General features: G+C 51.6%; 2 protein-coding genes across 2 annotated transcripts; both read right to left on the minus strand.

Moving 5' to 3' along the window:
• Positions 1-402: 402 nt before the first annotated feature.
• On the minus strand, positions 403-1462 carry LOC132224434 (claudin-34-like). The gene has a single exon (XM_059679634.1). It carries the CDS (start codon positions 1045-1047, stop codon positions 403-405), a length of 645 nt encoding a protein of 214 aa, XP_059535617.1. The 5' UTR covers positions 1048-1462.
• Positions 1463-9235: 7773 nt separating this feature from the next.
• Positions 9236-9887, minus strand: LOC132224869 (claudin-34-like). Its single transcript, XM_059679991.1, has one exon. The coding sequence runs from the start codon at positions 9885-9887 to the stop codon at positions 9243-9245; it is 645 nt and encodes a 214-aa protein (XP_059535974.1). The 3' UTR covers positions 9236-9242.
• Positions 9888-16779: the final 6892 nt, after the last annotated feature.

A 16779-nucleotide genomic window follows, 5' to 3' on the forward strand; every position in this document is an offset into this window, starting at 1 on the left:
CCCTGTTCTGCTCTTGCACATGTGGGGACTTGCCTGTGGCGGAGAGGTGTTAGGGCCACGCCGTGGAAGGTCAGGCCGGTTGTTTTTAGTGGGCGTTTGAGAGGGAGCTGTGAGAATCCCAGCAACTCTCATTTCCACACAATAGTTGTATAGCATTGATTATTTTTACCCAATAATAATTGAAATCTAGATTCATCAAGACAACTGGAGAGTGGTTATTTGTGGAATTATTTTAATGAAAGTTCCTTAACCAAACAATGAGCCCAATTTGGGCATAGAAGCCAATGGCCACTTTCTGCTCAAAATGAACTTTGCCTTGGAACTATTTCATAGGGCATCCTGATAATACTTCACCCCCATAAGCTGCTCTCGTGGATTTGCAACACTATGCAACCAGGAATTTCACACCTGCAAGACTTCAGGCTCCACTTCGATGTTGGGGAGCGGCTGGAAAGAGGTGGTCAGCAGCCCACTCAACATCATGAGGAAGGCAGCCAGAATCGCCACGGGCACGGTGCTGCCGATCTCCTGCCGGTCGGGCCTGAAGGGGATGTGGAAGGATGGTGGGAAGCGTATGCCCTCTTCATTCATCACGGAGTGGTAGTTCCAGGTCACAGCAATGAGTATAAATGCCCCCGCTATGATGCTCAGGACTCCGGAAGCGCAGAACAGATTGCAGGTGGTGTCCTTCTGAAGCTGTCCCGAGTACACTCTCCGCAGGCCCATGACTGTGAGCACTTTTCCCAGGAGCCCGAGGAGGCTGGCGGCCAGCAGCAGGTTCTGAACGATGCGGATATCGAGCGGCAGGTAGGTGTCACTGTAGGTGTAGCGGTGACACTCTATTTTTCTGCTATGGAGGTTGGCGGACTGGTAAGTGCAGACCTTCCACATCCCTATGCAGGCCAGCCCCTGGGAGGGGGCGGAGATGCTCTCCATGTACCACACTCGCCACCTGGTCAGGCCCATGCAAATCATGGAGAACATCCATCCAAGGGTGTTGAGGGCGAAACTCACTACCTGGCAATTGGGGTGGATGAAAAAGGCCATGGCTATGTTTCCAGGGGATCTGCAAACCAATAGAGGGCGTCATGAGGTGGGACCCACGGCCTGGAACCACCACCCGGGGGAGAGCGGTGCTATATTGGAGAGGGAGATGCCATATTCCAGAATGGAGACACTTGACCCCCATGCTCTGCTGGCGAAGGGTCCGTGGGCAACATTTACTGAAAGCCTTCAAATATTCAGACTTTCACCTTGGCAGGGTTCCCTAAGTGGTTAGAGCGTCTTCCCAATAGGCCAAGGTTGCGGCCTCAATCCCTGCTCAGGGCACATACAAGAATCAACCAATGAATGCATCAGTCAGTGGAACAGCAAATCCATGTTTCTCTCTCACCCTCTCTCTCTGTCTCTAAAGTCAATCAAAAAATGTACAAACTTTTTTACAGGCAGTTCCACTTCTGGACATTTGTGAAAGAAACAATTAAGATTGGCTACAGGCCAGCTGGCGTGGTTGAGTGTCCACCTATGATTCAGGAGGTCAGGGTTCGATTCCTGGTCAGGGCACATGCCTGGGTTGTGGGGTTGATCTCCAGTGTGGGTCGTGCAGGAGGCAACAGATCCATGATTCTAACTCATCATTGAGGTTTCTCTCTCTCTCTCCCTCCCCCTTCCTCTCTGAAATCAATAAAAATATATATATTTTTGCCTGCTCGCAAGAGTCAGCAATGCCACTCCTGGATTGGTACCCCGAAGAAGGGAAAGCAAGGGCACAAGCAGAGAGTTGCAAGCAGATAGTTGCACCCCCATGTTCATAGCAGTGTTATTCACCACAGCCAGGAGGTGGGAACACCGCAATATTCATCCTGGTGAGTGCACAGTCCGCATGTGGGCCGCCCATACCATGGGATATCATCCAGCCTTGAGGACATTCTACCGAGTGAAACGAGCCAGCAACACAAAGACAAACGTGCATCATTTCACCTCTATGTGGCCCCTAGAGCAGCCACACTCAGCGACAGAAAGCCACTGTGGGAGCCAGAGCCTGGGGAGCAGAGGGGATGTAGTGGTCAATGGCACAGAGTTTCCGTTTGGGGAGATGAAAAAGTTCTGGAGAGATGGTGGCGATGGTAGCAAAACATTGTGAAGGTCCCCAGTGACACTGCACTGTACGCTTAAAAAAGGTGACCATTCAGTCTGATCAAATCATTGGATTGATACCTGTCCCCTGGGATCTGCCCTTTAGGACACTTCACAACAGGCCTTCCCTCCGCTTAGACCACATCCCACTGGTAAGGCCCCATCCCACTGGTAAGGCCACATCCCACTGGTAAGGCCACATCCCACTGGTAAGGCCCCATCCCACTGGTAAGACCACATCCAACTGGTAAGGCCACATCCCACTGGTAAGGCCCCATCCCACTGGTAAGGCCCCATCCCACTGGTAAGACCTCATCCCACTGGTAAGGCCACATCCCACTGGTAAGACCACATCCCACTGGTAAGGCCACATCCCACTGGTATGTCCACATCCCACTGGTAAGGCCCCATCCCACTGGTAAGGCCCCATCCCACTGGTAAGGCCACATCCCACTGGTAAGGCCCCATCCCACTGGTAAGGCCACATCCCACTGGTAAGACCACATCCCACTGGTTAGACCACATCCCAATGGTAAGACCACATTCCACTGGTAAGGCCACATCCCACTGGTAAGACCACATCCCACTGGTAAGGCCCCATCCCACTGGTAAGGCCACATCCCACTGGTAAGGCCCCATCCCACTGGTAAGGCCCCATCCCACTGGTAAGACCACATCCCACTGGTAAGGCCCCATCCCACTGGTAAGGCCACATCCCACTGGTAAGACCACATCCCACTGGTAAGGCCCCATCCCACCGGTAAGGCCCCATCCCACTGGTAAGGCCCCATCCCACTGGTAAGGCCCCATCCCACTGGTAAGGCCACATCCCACTGGTAAGGCCCCATCCCACTGGTAAGGCCCCATCCCACTGGTAAGACCACATTCCACTGGTAAGGCCACATCCCACTGGTAAGGCCACATCCCACTGGTAAGACCACATTCCACTGGTAAGGCCACATCCCACTGGTAAGGCCACATCCCACTGGTAAGACCACATCCCACTGGTAAGGCCCCATCCCACTGGTAAGGCCACATCCCACTGGTAAGGCCCCATCCCACCGGTAAGGCCCCATCCCACTGGTAAGGCCCCATCCCACTGGTAAGGCCCCATCCCACTGGTAAGACCCCATCCCACTGGTAAGGCCCCATCCCACTGGTAAGACCACAGCCCACTGGTAAGGCCCCATCCCACTGGTAAGACCACATCCCCCTGGTAAGACCCCATCCCACTGGTAAGGCCCCATCCCACTGGTAAGACCACAGCCCACTGGTAAGGCCCCATCCCACTGGTAAGGCCCCATCCCACTGGTAAGGCCACATCCCACTGGTAAGGCCCCATCCCACTGGTAAGGCCCCATCCCACTGGTAAGGCCCCATCCCACTGGTAAGACCACAGCCCACTGGTAAGACCCCATCCCACTGGTAAGACCACAGCCCACTGGTAAGACCACATCCCACTGGTAAGGCCACATCCCACTGGTAAGGCCCCATCCCACTGGTAAGGCCACATCCCACTGGTAAGACCACATCCCACTGGTTAGACCACATCCCAATGGTAAGACCACATCCCACTGGTAAGGCCACATCCCACTGGTAAGGCCCCATCCCACTGGTAAGGCCCCATCCCACTGGTAAGACCACATCCCACTGGTAAGGCCCCATCCCACTGGTAAGGCCACATCCCACTGGTAAGACCACATCCCACTGGTAAGGCCCCATCCCACCGGTAAGGCCCCATCCCACTGGTAAGGCCCCATCCCACTGGTAAGGCCCCATCCCACTGGTAAGACCACATCCCACTGGTAAGGCCACATCCCACTGGTAAGACCACATCCCCCTGGTAAGACCCCATCCCACTGGTAAGGCCCCATCCCACTGGTAAGACCACAGCCCACTGGTAAGACCCCATCCCACTGGTAAGACCACAGCCCACTGGTAAGACCACATCCCACTGGTAAGGCCCCATCCCACTGGTAAGGCCACATCCCACTGGTAAGGCCACATCCCACTGGTAAGACCACATCCCACTGGTAAGGCCACGTCCCACTGGTAAGGCCCCATCCCACTGGTAAGACCACATCCACTGGTAAGACCATTATCTTTCTCCTCTGGACTGTCCCAGGACATGGACCCTTTAAAGCCTAGAGTCCTTTAACCCTCTGCCTGTCGCTAGGGCTGGTGCCATTTGGGGCTCAGCCCATGTGGTCTCCAGGTGACCCAATACATTCATGATCCCTCACCCCTTTCGGCCTTGTGTGTTCCTCGTTCGGCGACCCGACAGTGACATGATAATTGTTTTGTTATACCCACTTTACCCCCACGAAATAAAACCAACAGGCTGGACCCCACTGACCAGGGATGTGTCTCCGAGGGAGTGTCTGGGAAGGGCGACTAGCAGGTCAGGCAGCGTTGCCAACGCACACGCGGTTCCTCTGGGGGTCCTCCGGCCGGCTCCTGGCTCTGCGGGACCAGCCACACCATGGGCCCAGGCCACACGGGCCTCAGCCACATGAGGGCCTGGCACACGACTCCAAGCCCTCTCCTCAGCTTCCAGTCCACGGCCACATTCCACCCCCATTGTTCTGACCAGCAGGGTTCTGTTGCCGGGTGTGGAACCCATGGCAGCATCCAATCCTCACTGACCACCAGGCTTTCTCTGTTCCTCATCAGGCACCCTCCCTACCCGCTTCCTGGGTGGGCTGCGCTCAGTGCGGACCATCGAGTCCTCAAGGTCTGTTTGACAGCAGCCGGGTGTCCTAACCACTTCCTCTCCCTTCCCCCAGAAATGGTAGCTCACACACCACCCAGAGGAAATGACCATGCAAACATCAATGACACCGGCTGGTGTGGCTCAGTGTGTAGAGTGTCAGCCTCTGGACCGAAGGGTCCTGGGTTTGATTTCGGTCAAGGGCACGTACTTGGATTGTAGGCTCCTCCCCAGCCGAGGCCCTGGTCTGGACTCTTGCAGGAGGCAACCAATTGATGTTTTTCTCTCACATCCATATTTCTCTCTGTCCTTCCCTCTCTCTTCCACTTTCTCTAAAAAGTAAATGGAAAAATATCCTCAGATGAGGATTCAAATAAACCAACAAACAAACAGCAATGACAACACATTTACACTGGTGTCAGCAGCAGTGGCCCCGCACGGGTGAGGTTGCTATGAAAGCCCAGTGATAGCCAGCACATTAGGAAAGACCCTGGAGCTTTGGCAATAACCTTCCCGCTGCACCTCGGGTGACGGCATCGTGAACGTGGCGTCCATGAGCAAGATGCAGTGGAAGGTGAAGGTCACTCCTGACTGGGAGAAGCTGGCCGGCTAAGGCAGAGTGTCAGATGGGGCTTTTGTGAGGAATGAGGCTTCCAAAAAGCACATGGCAGTGGGGGGTTTGCGGCCCACACTTAAGACCAAATTTTATGTGGGAGTCAAGTTCCTCAGGAACCTCTGCTTAGTTTCCGTGATAAGGAACTTATTCCAGCAAATGGGGATGTGCAAGGATGCCACAGGAACACACCAAATGGACTCCATACCTGAGGTACCACGGGACAAGTGAAATCATCCTATAACCCCATGTAGAGAACACAGTCAGAAAACCATTGTGTCCTTACAGTGGACTATTACACAGAAATTCAACCTTATGCTGAAGAATAATTGGTGGTGGGGGGGAGCATGAGTTTGTGTGTGGGGGAGAGGTTGGGGGTTAATAGGGGGGATGAGGACACATTTGTAATACCTTAACTAATAAAAAAAATAATAATTGGTGGGGGGAGGGAAGTTCCCAATGTTAAGTAAAAAGCAGGATTCAAAAATATGTGGCCCAGTGGTTGAGCATGGACCTAGGAACCAGAAGGTCATGGTTTGATTCCTGGTCAGGACACATGCCTGGGTTGTGGGCTCCATCCCCAGTGTGGGGCGTGCAGAAGGCAGCTGATCCATGATTCTCTGTCATCATTGATGTTTCTTTCTCTCCCTTTCTCTCTGAAAACAATCCTAATACAAGAGTAATATGCAAATTCACCATCACTCCAACACAAAGTTGGTGACGCCCAGAGCCACAAGATGGAGGCACCCAGTCCTCTCAGCATCGCTGGAGTCCTAATGTCCCGGGGGCGGCTGCTGAGAGCCGGGCCTGCTTGTACGTTACTGTGGCAAATTGGGAGCGGACAAACGGTCCCTCAGATTGCCCACAGCAGGGCCTGCTTGGCCGACTGCTGAGGCAACCCGGGAGTGGGCAAACAGGCCCTGCAGACAGCAGAGAACCACATGGAGCGGGCCTAAGCCATCAGTAGGACATCCCCTGAGGGCTCCCGCATTGGAGAGGGTGCAGGTCGAGATGAGGGACCCACCCTCGCCCTTGTGCATGAATTTCGTGCAGTGGGCCTCTAGTAGAAATATATTTAAAAAAAAGACTTGAAGTCTTTCTGCAGTAGAAATGTCCTTTTTGAGGTCTTAGGCCAGTTAGTAACTGTAATTAATCAGAGTCTTAAGTAGAAAGCCTGGGGGAAGGGCCACGGTGATGGGGAGAAAGTGTGTCGTGATGGGAGCCAAGGCCAGGCCACGGGGCGGCCTCCCTGAACGGTCCTTGGCCCAGGATGGTGGGGTGAAGCTGACCTGGGTCCTGAGGGATGCCTCTGTTCTGTTTCACCTCCAGTTGCACATTTACTGTCTCCATGGGACACATGACCCGGGGATGATGGTGGGCAGGGAGGAGAAGGAAGGGCCGGCGGCAGATGGCAAGCAGGGAGAAAGAGAAAGAGAAAGGGCCAAGCCACTCCTAAGCGGGAAACACAGCTCGTGGGGCGGGGCTGGCGCTGTGACCACCTCTGCTGGTGCCCCGGAGCTCACACTGTGACCCAGGCGCTGGCTCTGCTCGGCCTCCCTGGGCCAGTGCTGTCACCAGGGACTCCTCCCTGCCTGGTGCCCCCAGCAAAGGGCCTGGCACTGCCCTACGCTGGCACCAAGCCAAAGGCCTCAGGGCAGCCTCTGGCTCCTGGGCACCTTGCAGGATTCCCAGGGAGGAGAAGGAGGAGAGAAATGCCACCCCCCTCAGGCGCCCTCGCGGTGCTGCACCCGTGGGAAATGCGCAGGACACGTTCTCTTGCCTTATTCCTGTGAAAAATAATAAAGTGCGTCCCTTAAACAGTCATTGCCAACGAGCCCTTGACAGGGGCTTGGAACTCCTTTCCCCGCTGTCCCAGAGCAGACCCCGCTGGTGGCCGCCTCACCTTCTGTGTCTGAACCTCATGACCTGTCCGCTTGCTCTCTGTTGACACTGAAGGCGAGGAGAGGTCGAGAGACCGCTTTCCTCAGCCCCAGCGGTTCTGTCATTCCCCCACGTGACCAGCAGGAGGCAGGCGCGCCGCCCTCCACAGGGTATGAGGTTCCATAACGGGTCCTCATCAGAAGCATGTCTGCCAAGAGCTCTTTTTCCAAATAACCAGAGGGTTGGCTCACTTAAATAACACACATCCTCTTTCAAACCGGGCTCAGTGGATAGAGCGTTGCCCCCCAGAGTGAAGGGTCCCGGGGTTGATTCTGGTCAGGGGCGTGTACCTTGGTTGCAGGCTGATCCCCAGTAGGGAGCGTGCAGGAGGCAACTGATCAGTGTTTCTCTCTCATAGATGTTTCTAACTCTTTATCCTTCTCCCTTCCTCTTGGTAAAATCAATGACAATATATTTTTGTAAAAAATGAGACCAACTACAGCTGTTTCCCTAGCAGCCATTTCCCAGCCATCCCAGACCTGCATGGAGAATGGGTAAGACTCGGCCCAAGCCCAGCCCTGAGTGTCCCAGGGGAGGCAGAGGCCCCTTTCAAACCCTGGGAAGGGAGCCAGGGTCTCTAACTCAGTGCAGAGGCTGTGACTTCCTCCCAGTTCTAAGGACGGTGTGCACATCATGGCAGGCAGCGAAGGGGCATTTCCTACAGAAGGCTTCCACCACTGTACACTCGCTCCCTCAGAGGGAAGAGGGAAGAACCCATGGCCCACAGATCGGAGTCAGAGCCCAGGGGCAAAGGTTCCATTGAACATTCTCGGGTCACAGGCAATGTCTTTGGAACACAGATTTAAATCTCTGATAGACTTATGCCCGGGGGGTGGGGGGATATTTTCAAGCACTGAGGACTCAGAGACTTAAATACTCTTTGAGAAGAAGCTCATTTCAGCCTAGCTGGTGTGGCTCAGTGGTTGAGTGTGGACCTAGGAACCAGGCGGTCACGGTGTGATTCCTGATTGGGTTACTTGATCCCAGTGGGGATGCGTAAGAGGAAGCCAATCAATGATTGTCTCTCATCATTAATGTTTCTATCTCTCCCTCTCCCTTCTGCTCTGAAATCAATAAAAATATTTTTTTAAAAAATAATGCTCCCCTCTCTTAAAAATAATTAAGATTTAAGAGGCAGAGTGAACATCTTATGCAAAAATTAAGAAATAAATAAAAGCATTTTAAAATTCTGGTAAGTATTTGATGTTCATAAGAAATAGTTGTTAACTTTAAAGGTATACTATGGTTATGCAAGGAAATGTCCTTTTTTTAAGAGAATAATTTTGAAGTGCAAAGGAATGAAGGAACGTGAAGTCTGGGGTTTGCATTTAAGTTCTTTGGAGAATGAAAATAGATGAAAAGAAGGGAAGGAAGGAGAGAGAAAGCGAATATGGCAACATCGCTGTAACTGTTGAGTCTGGTAGTGGAAGGGGGATTCCTTCCGCTGTTTTGCTTTTACACATGTGGGGACTTGCCTGTGGCGGAGAGGTGTTAGGGCCACGCCGTGGAAGGTCAGGCCGGTTGTTTTTAGTGGGCATTTGAGAGGGAGCTGGGAGAGTCCCAGCAACTCTCATTTCCACACAGTAGGTGTCTAGCATTGATTATTTACCCAATAATAATGAAAATCCAGATTCAGTAAGACAGGTAGACAGTGGTTTTTTTTGGAAATTTTTTTAATGAAAGTTCCTTAACCAATCAATGGGCCCAATTTGGGCATAGAAGCCAATGGCCACTTTCTGCTCAGAATGACCTTTGCCTTGGAACGATTTCATAGAGCATCCTGATAACACTGCACCCCATAAACTGCTCTCATGGATTTGCAACACTATGCAACCGGGAATTTCACACTTTTGAGACTTCGGGGTACACTTGGCTGTCGGAGGGCAGCTGGAAAGAGATGGTCAACAGCCCACTCAACATCATGAAGAAGGCAGCCAGAGCCGCCACGGGCACGGTGGTGCCCGTCTCCTGCCGGTCCGGCCTGAAGGGGATGTGGAAGGATGGTGGGAAGCGTATGCCCTCTTCATTCATCACGGACTGGTGGTTCCACATCACAGCAATGAGGATAAATGCGCCCGCTATGATGCTCAGGACTCCTGCAGCGAAGAACAGATTGCAGGTGGTGTCCTTCTGACGGTGTCCCGCGTACAGTCTCCGCAGGCCCGTTACCATGAGCACTTTTCCCAGGAGCCCGAGGAGGCTGGCGGCCAGCAGCAGGTTCTGCGCGATGCGGATATCGAGCGGCAGGTAGGTGTCACTGTAGCTGTAGCGGTGACACTCTATTTTTCTGCTGTGGAGGCTGTTGGGCTGGTAAGTGCAGACCTTCCACATCCCAATGCAGGCCAGCCCCTGGGAGGGAGCGGAGCTGCTCTCCATGTACCACACTCGCCACTCGGCCAGGCCCATGCAAATCATGGAGAACATCCATCCCAGAGTGTTGAAGGCGAAACTCGCTGCCTGGCAGTTGGCATTTTCAAACATGGCCATGGCTATGTTTCCAGGGGATCTGCAAACTAATAGAGGGCATCATGAGGTGGGACCCACGGCCTGGAACTGCCCCCCGGGGGTGAGCAGTGCTATATTGGAGGAGATGCCATATTCCAGAATGGAGACACTTGACTCCCATGCTCTGCTGGCGAAGGGTCCGTGGGCAATATTTACTGAAAGCTTCAAATATTCAGACTTTCACCTTGGCAGGGTTCCCTAAGTGGTTAGAGCGTCTTCCCAATAGGCCAAGGTTGCGGCCTCAATCCCTGCTCAGGGCACATACAAGAATCAACCAATGAATGCATCAGTCAGTGGAACAGCAAATCCATGTTTCTCTCTCACCCTCTCTCTCTGTCTCTAAAGTCAATCAAAAAATGTACAAACTTTTTTCAGGCAGTTCCACTTCTGGACATTTGTGAAAGACACAATTAAGATTGGCTACAGGCCAGCTGGCGTGGTTGAGTGTCCACCTATGATTCAGGAGGTCAGGGTTCGATTCCTGGTCAGGGCACATGCCCAGGTTGTGGGGTTGATCTCCAGTGTGGGTCGTGCAGGAGGCAACAGATCCATGATTCTAACTCATCATTGAGGTTTCTCTCTCTCTCTCCCTCCCCCTTCCTCTCTGAAATCAATAAAAATATATATTTTTGCCTGCTCCCAAGAGTCAGCAATGCCACTCCTGGATTGATACCCCGAAGAAGGGAAAGCAAGGGCACAAGCAGAGGGTTGCACCCCCATGTTCATAGCAGCGTTATTCACAACAGCCAAGTGGTGGAAACATCCCAATGTTTATTGTGGGTGAGTGCACAGACAGCATGTGGGCCACCCATACCATGGGATATCATCCAGCCTTGAAGACATTCTACTGAACCAAGAAAACCAAGATGGCGCCATAGGTAAACACTGGAGATTGTTGCTTAGTGCAACCACTTCAAGAATAAAACTAAAAGATGGAATGGACATCATCCAGAACCACAGGAAGGCTGGCTGAGTGGAAATTCTACAACTAGAAGGAAAGAGAAAAGCATACCGAGACTCAGAGGAGCTGCGGTGCAGAAGTAAAGTACAGAGGTATGGAGGTTCACTCGGAGATGGCTGGCGGCTGAGGACACAGTTGTCTTTTTTAATCGGTAGGGAGTCTCAAGCTCTGAGATCCAGTTCTGGGCTAGTCTCTGGGGACCCAGGCTCATACGGGAGAAACTGGACTGTCTGGCATGGGTCGGAATTTGAGGGCCGCTTTCTCTCAGAGGTGCTTGCAGTGATTGCCGGGGCGTCTGAGGGCAGCCATAGCTGCTTGCTCTGCCCTGTTGATCCCTTGGGACCCTCGCCCCACCCAAGCTGTGCGCTGGCTTTTGCATATGAAAGGCCTGACCCTTTGCAATCTGATAATTACCTAACAAACTTGCAGCTGCCCCAAGGCCCCACGGCAACTTGCACTGCTTCACAGCTGAGCTCCTGCTGGGTAGCCTCAGGCAGTGGCTAGATTAGCACCTCCTTGAGATCCAGGAGCCAGTGTGCCCAGTGGTCAGAGTGGGACCATCCAGATTTCAGCTCCTCGGATCCATAAAGGACACACTCAGGGGGCAGACTCAGTGAGCACCAAAGCCCCACTGAAGCAAGTCTTGCCCCAGAGGGGTTTTTCCAGCATAGAAGTTCTCCCACTGCAGACACAGCTGATCCTCACAGCCAATTGGCCTGGAGGTCAATTCCTCCCAGTGATACCTACAACAATCAAGGCTTAACTACAACAAGACTGTGCACAAAGCCCACAAGGGGTGCACCAAGAGTGTCCACCTCAGGTAATCGGGTAGGCTGAGCCACTGGGCCCTATAGGACACCTAGCACAGAAAGCCACTCTATCAACACAGGGAAGCATAAAAAATGCAGAGACAAAGAAACAGGACACAAATGACAGAAATGGAGGAAAGAAAACTACTGGATATAGAGTTCAAAACCACCCTTTTAAGGTTTTTCAAGAACTTTCTAGAAACCGCAGGTAAATTTAGTAAGGCCCTCAAAAAGTCTGGTGAGACCGCAGATAAATGTAGTGAGACCCTCAAAAAATCTAGTGAGACCCTCGAGGTTATGAAAAAGGACCAACTAGAAATTAAGCATACACTGACTGAAATAAAGAATTTTATACAGACTCCCAACAGCAGACTAGAGGATCGCAAGAATCAAGTCAAAGATTTGAAATACGAAGCAAAAAACACCCAACCGGAAAAGCAAAATGAAAAAAGAATCCAAAAATACGAAGATAGTGTAAGGAGTCTCTGGGACAGCTTCAAGCGTACCACCATCCAAATTATAGGGGTGCCCGAAGAAGAGAGAGAGCAAGATATTGAAAACCTATTTGAAGAAATAATGACAGAAAACTTCCCCTACCTGGTGAAAGAAATAGACTTACAAGTCCAGGAAGCACAGAGAACCCCAAACAAAAGGAATCCAAAGAGGACCACACCAAGACACATCATAATTAAAATGCCAAGGGCAAAAGACAAAGAGAGAATCTTAAAAGCAGCAAGAGAAAGAAACTCAGTTACCTACAAGGGAATACCCATATGACTGTCAGCTGATTTCTCAACAGAAACTTTGCAGGCCAGAAGGGAATGGCAAGAAATATTCAAAGTGATGAATAGCAAGAACCTACAACCAAGATTACTCTACCCAGAAAAGCTATCATTTAGAATTCAAGGTCAGATAAAGAGCTTCACAGATAAGGAAAAGCTAAAGGAGTTCATCACCACCAAGCCAGTATTATATGAAATGCTGAAAGGTATCCTTTAAGAAGAGGAAGAAGAAGAAAAAGGTAAAGATACAAGTTATGAACAACAAATACACATCTATCAACAAGTGAATCTAAAAATCAAGTGAATAAATAATCTGATGAACAGAATAAACTGGTGATTATAATAGAATCAGGGGCATAGAAAGGGAGTGGACTGACTATTCTTGGCGTGAAAGGGGTGTGGGGAATGCGGGAAGAAACTGGACAAAAATCGTGCACCTATGAATGAGGACGTTGGGGGGGGGGGGGTGAGGGCCGAGGGTGGAGAGGGGAACCGGGTGGAGGGGAGCTATGGGGGGAAAAAGAGGAACAAATGTAATAATCTGAACAATAAATATTTAATTAAAATAAAAGAAAAGACATTCTACTGAGTGAAACGAGCCAGCAACACAAAGACAAACATGCAACTTTTCAGCTCTATGTGGTCCCTAGAGCAGCCACACTCAGCGACAGAAAGCCACTGTGGGAGCCAGGGGCTGGGGAGCAGAAGGGTAGTAGTGTTCAATGGCACAGAGTTTCCCTTTGGGGAGTTGAAAAAGTTCTGGAGATGATGGTGGTGATGGTAGCACAACATTGTGAAGGTCCCTAGTGACACTGCACTATATGTTTAAAAAAGGTGACTGGTAGGTCTCATCAAATCATTGCTTGATACCCCTCCCCTGGGATCTGCCCTTTAGGCTACTTCACAACAGGCCTCCCCCTCCCCCCCCCCCCCCCCCCGCCGCTTAGACCACATCCCACTGGTAAGGCCACATCCCACTGGTTAGACCACATCCCACTGGTAAGACCACATCCCACTGGTAAGCCCACATCCCTCTGGTAAGGCCCCATCCCACTGGTAAGACCACATCCCACTGGTAAGGCCCCATCCCACTGGTAAGACCCCATCCCACTGGTAAGGCCACATCCCACTGGTTAGACCACATCCCACTGGTAAGACCACATCCCACTGGTAAGCCCACATCCCTCTGGTAAGGCCCCATCCCACTGGTAAGACCACATCCCACTGGTAAGACCACATCCCACTGGTAAGACCACATCCCACTGGTTAGACCACATCCCACTGGTAAGGCCACATCCCACTGGTAAGGCCACATCCCACTGGTAAGACCACATCCCACTGGTTAGACCACATCCCACTGGTAAGACCACATCCCACTGGTAAGGCCACATCCCTCTGGTAAGGCCCATCCCACTGGTAAGACCACATCCCACTGGTTAGACCACATCCCAGTGGTAAGACCACATCCCACCGGTAAGGCCACATCCCACCGGTAAGGCCACATCCCACTGGTAAGGCCACATCCCACTGGTAAGGCCACATCCCACTGGTAAGACCACATCCCACTGGTAAGGCCACATCCCACTGGTAAGACCACATCCCACTGGTTAGACCACATCCCACTGGTAAGGCCACATCCCTCTGGTAAGGCCCATCCCACTGGTAAGACCACATCCCACTGGTTAGACCACATCCCAATGGTAAGACCACATCCCACTGGTAAGGCCACATCCCACCGGTAAGGCCACATCCCACTGGTAAGGCCACACCCCACTGGTAAGACCCCATCCCACCGGTAAGACCCCATCCCACCGGTAAGACCACATCCCACTGGTAAGACCTCATCCCACTGGTAAGACCATTATCTTTCTCCTCTGGACTGTCCCAGGACATGGACCCTTTAAAGCCTAGAGTCCTTTAACCCTCTGACTGCCTGTCGCTAGGGCTGGTGCCATTTGGGGCTCAGCCCATGTGGTCTCCAGGTGACCCAACACATTCATGATCCCTCACCACTTTTGGCCCTGTGTGTTCCTCATTCGGCAACCCTCACAGTGACATGATAATTGTTGAGTTATTCCCACTTAACCCCCACGAAATAAAACCAACAGGCTGGACCCCACTGACCAGGGATGTGTCTCCGAGGGAGTGGGTGTCTGGGAAGGGCGACTAGCAGGTCAGGCAGCATTGCCAACGCACACGCGGTTCCTCTGGGGGTCCTCCGTCCGGCTCCTGGCTCTGCGGGACCAGCCACACCATGGGCCCAGGCCACACGGGCCTCAGCCACACGAGGGCCTGGCACACGACTCCAAGCCCTCTCCTCAGCCTCCAGTCCACGGCCACATTCCACCCCCATTGTCCTGACCAGCAGGGTTCTGTTGCCGGGTGTGGAACCCATGGCAGCATCCAATCCTCACTGACCACCAGGCTTTCTCTGTTCCTCATCAGGCACCCTCCCTACCCGCTTCCTGGGTGGGCTGCGCTCAGTGCGGACCATTGAGTCCTCAAGGTCTGTTTGACAGCAGCCAGGTGTCCTAACCACTTCCTCTCCCTTCCCCCAGAAATGGTAGCTCACACACCACCCACAGGAAATGACCATGCAAACATCAATGACACCGGCCAGCATGGCTCAGTGCATGAGCGTCGGCCTGGGGACCTAAGTGTCCTTGGTTCGATTCCGGTGAAGGGCATGTACTTGGTTGTAAGCTCCACCCCAACCCGGGCCCTGGTTGGGGCTCATGCAGGCTGCAAGCAATCACTGTGTTTCTCTCACTTCGATGTTTCTCTCTGTCTTTCCCTCTCTTCCTCTTTCTCTAAAAAATCAATGGAAAAATACCTCAAGTGAGGATTCAAATAAACAAACAAACAGCAATGACAACACATCCGAGCAGGCGTCAGCAGCAGCGGCCCCGCATGGGCGAGGTTGCTATCAAAGCCCAGTGATAGCCAGCAGGATAGGGAGACCCCTTGAGCTGCAGGCAATGGCCTTCCCGCTGTACCTCGGGTGACGGTGAAGCATAGGAATTTCTTCTTTGGAGAGCTGCTGTTTGAAACTGCTGTTTGAACTACTCTGTTATTCTTAGACAGTCTCTTATTCTGTAGGTCAACTCTGTTATTTTTAGATAGTCCCTGATTCTGTAAAATAACTGTTTTAGTTTGAATAATAGAAAAAGATAAAAAACTTAGGTGTCTGACCTTGCAAGTTAGCCATCTTATGTAACAGGCTAATACTGATATTAACATTAATTTCCATATTCTTATGCCAAGTGTTAGTTCATTATGTATTCAAGGTCACAAACTGTTTGTAACAATAACCTATGCAGAGCTCTCTGTGAAATTTGCAGACAAAGAGCTCAAAAAGGTATAAATAGAGAGAACTTCCTCCTTGTGTTTGCTCAGAGATTTGGGAAACACCTCCCTCTGGGCCTGCACGAATAGACTCCTAATTAATTGGCTCATTAAGGCGTCTCCTATCTATCTCGCTGATTTACAATACAACAAGGACATTATGAACGTGGCGCCCATGAGCAAGATGCAGTGGAAGGTGAAGGTCACTACTGACAGAGAGAAGCTGGCTGGCTAAGGGGGAGAGTGTCAGATGGGGCTGCTGTGAGGAATGAGGCTGCCAAAAGGCACATGGGGGTCGGGGGTCGCCCAGCCCACACTTAGGACCAAATTTTATGTGGGAGTCAAGTTCTGCAGGAACCACTGCTTAGTTTCTGTGATAAGGAACTTATTCTAGTAGGTGTGAATGTGTGCAAGGATGCGCACAGGGACACACCAAATGGACTTCATGCCTGAGGTACTACGGGACAAGTGAAATCATCCTATAACCCCATGTAGAGAACACAGTCAGTAAACCATTGTGTCCTTACAGTGGACTATTACACAGAAATTTAACCTTATGCTGAAGAATAATTGGTGGGGGAGGGAAGTTCCCAATGTTAGGTTAAAAAGCAGGTTTCAAAAATATGTGGCTCAGTGGTTGAGCGTGGACCTAGGAACCAGGAGGTTGAGGTTCGATTCCCGGTCAGGGCACAGGCCCGGGTTGTGAGCTCCATCCCCAGTTTAGGGAGTGCAGAAGGCAGCCAACCAATAGTTCTCTCTCATCATTGATGTTTCTATCTCTCTCTCCCTCTCCCTTCCTATCTGAAACAAATAAAAATATATTTTTAAAATATGTGATCATATAACTTTGTTTCTTTAAAAAAAAAAGAGGGTCATGGGTCAAGCAATTGCTCAGACGACCCACTGTATGTTACCATATATGGGCCACAGAACGTGGCTCACACAGGTGCAGAGAAAATACCCTGCACATTACCATC

Source organism: Myotis daubentonii, chromosome X, assembly GCF_963259705.1.
Source record: "Myotis daubentonii chromosome X, mMyoDau2.1, whole genome shotgun sequence".
NCBI lineage: Eukaryota > Metazoa > Chordata > Mammalia > Chiroptera > Vespertilionidae > Myotis > Myotis daubentonii.

Bases quoted from the DNA above. Each gene is read 5' to 3' on its own strand.
- LOC132224434 (XM_059679634.1), bottom strand. From the start codon at position 1,047: ATGGCCTTTTTCATCCACCCCAATTGCCAGGTAGTGAGTTTCGCCCTC.
- LOC132224869 (XM_059679991.1), bottom strand. From the start codon at position 9,887: ATGGCCATGTTTGAAAATGCCAACTGCCAGGCAGCGAGTTTCGCCTTC.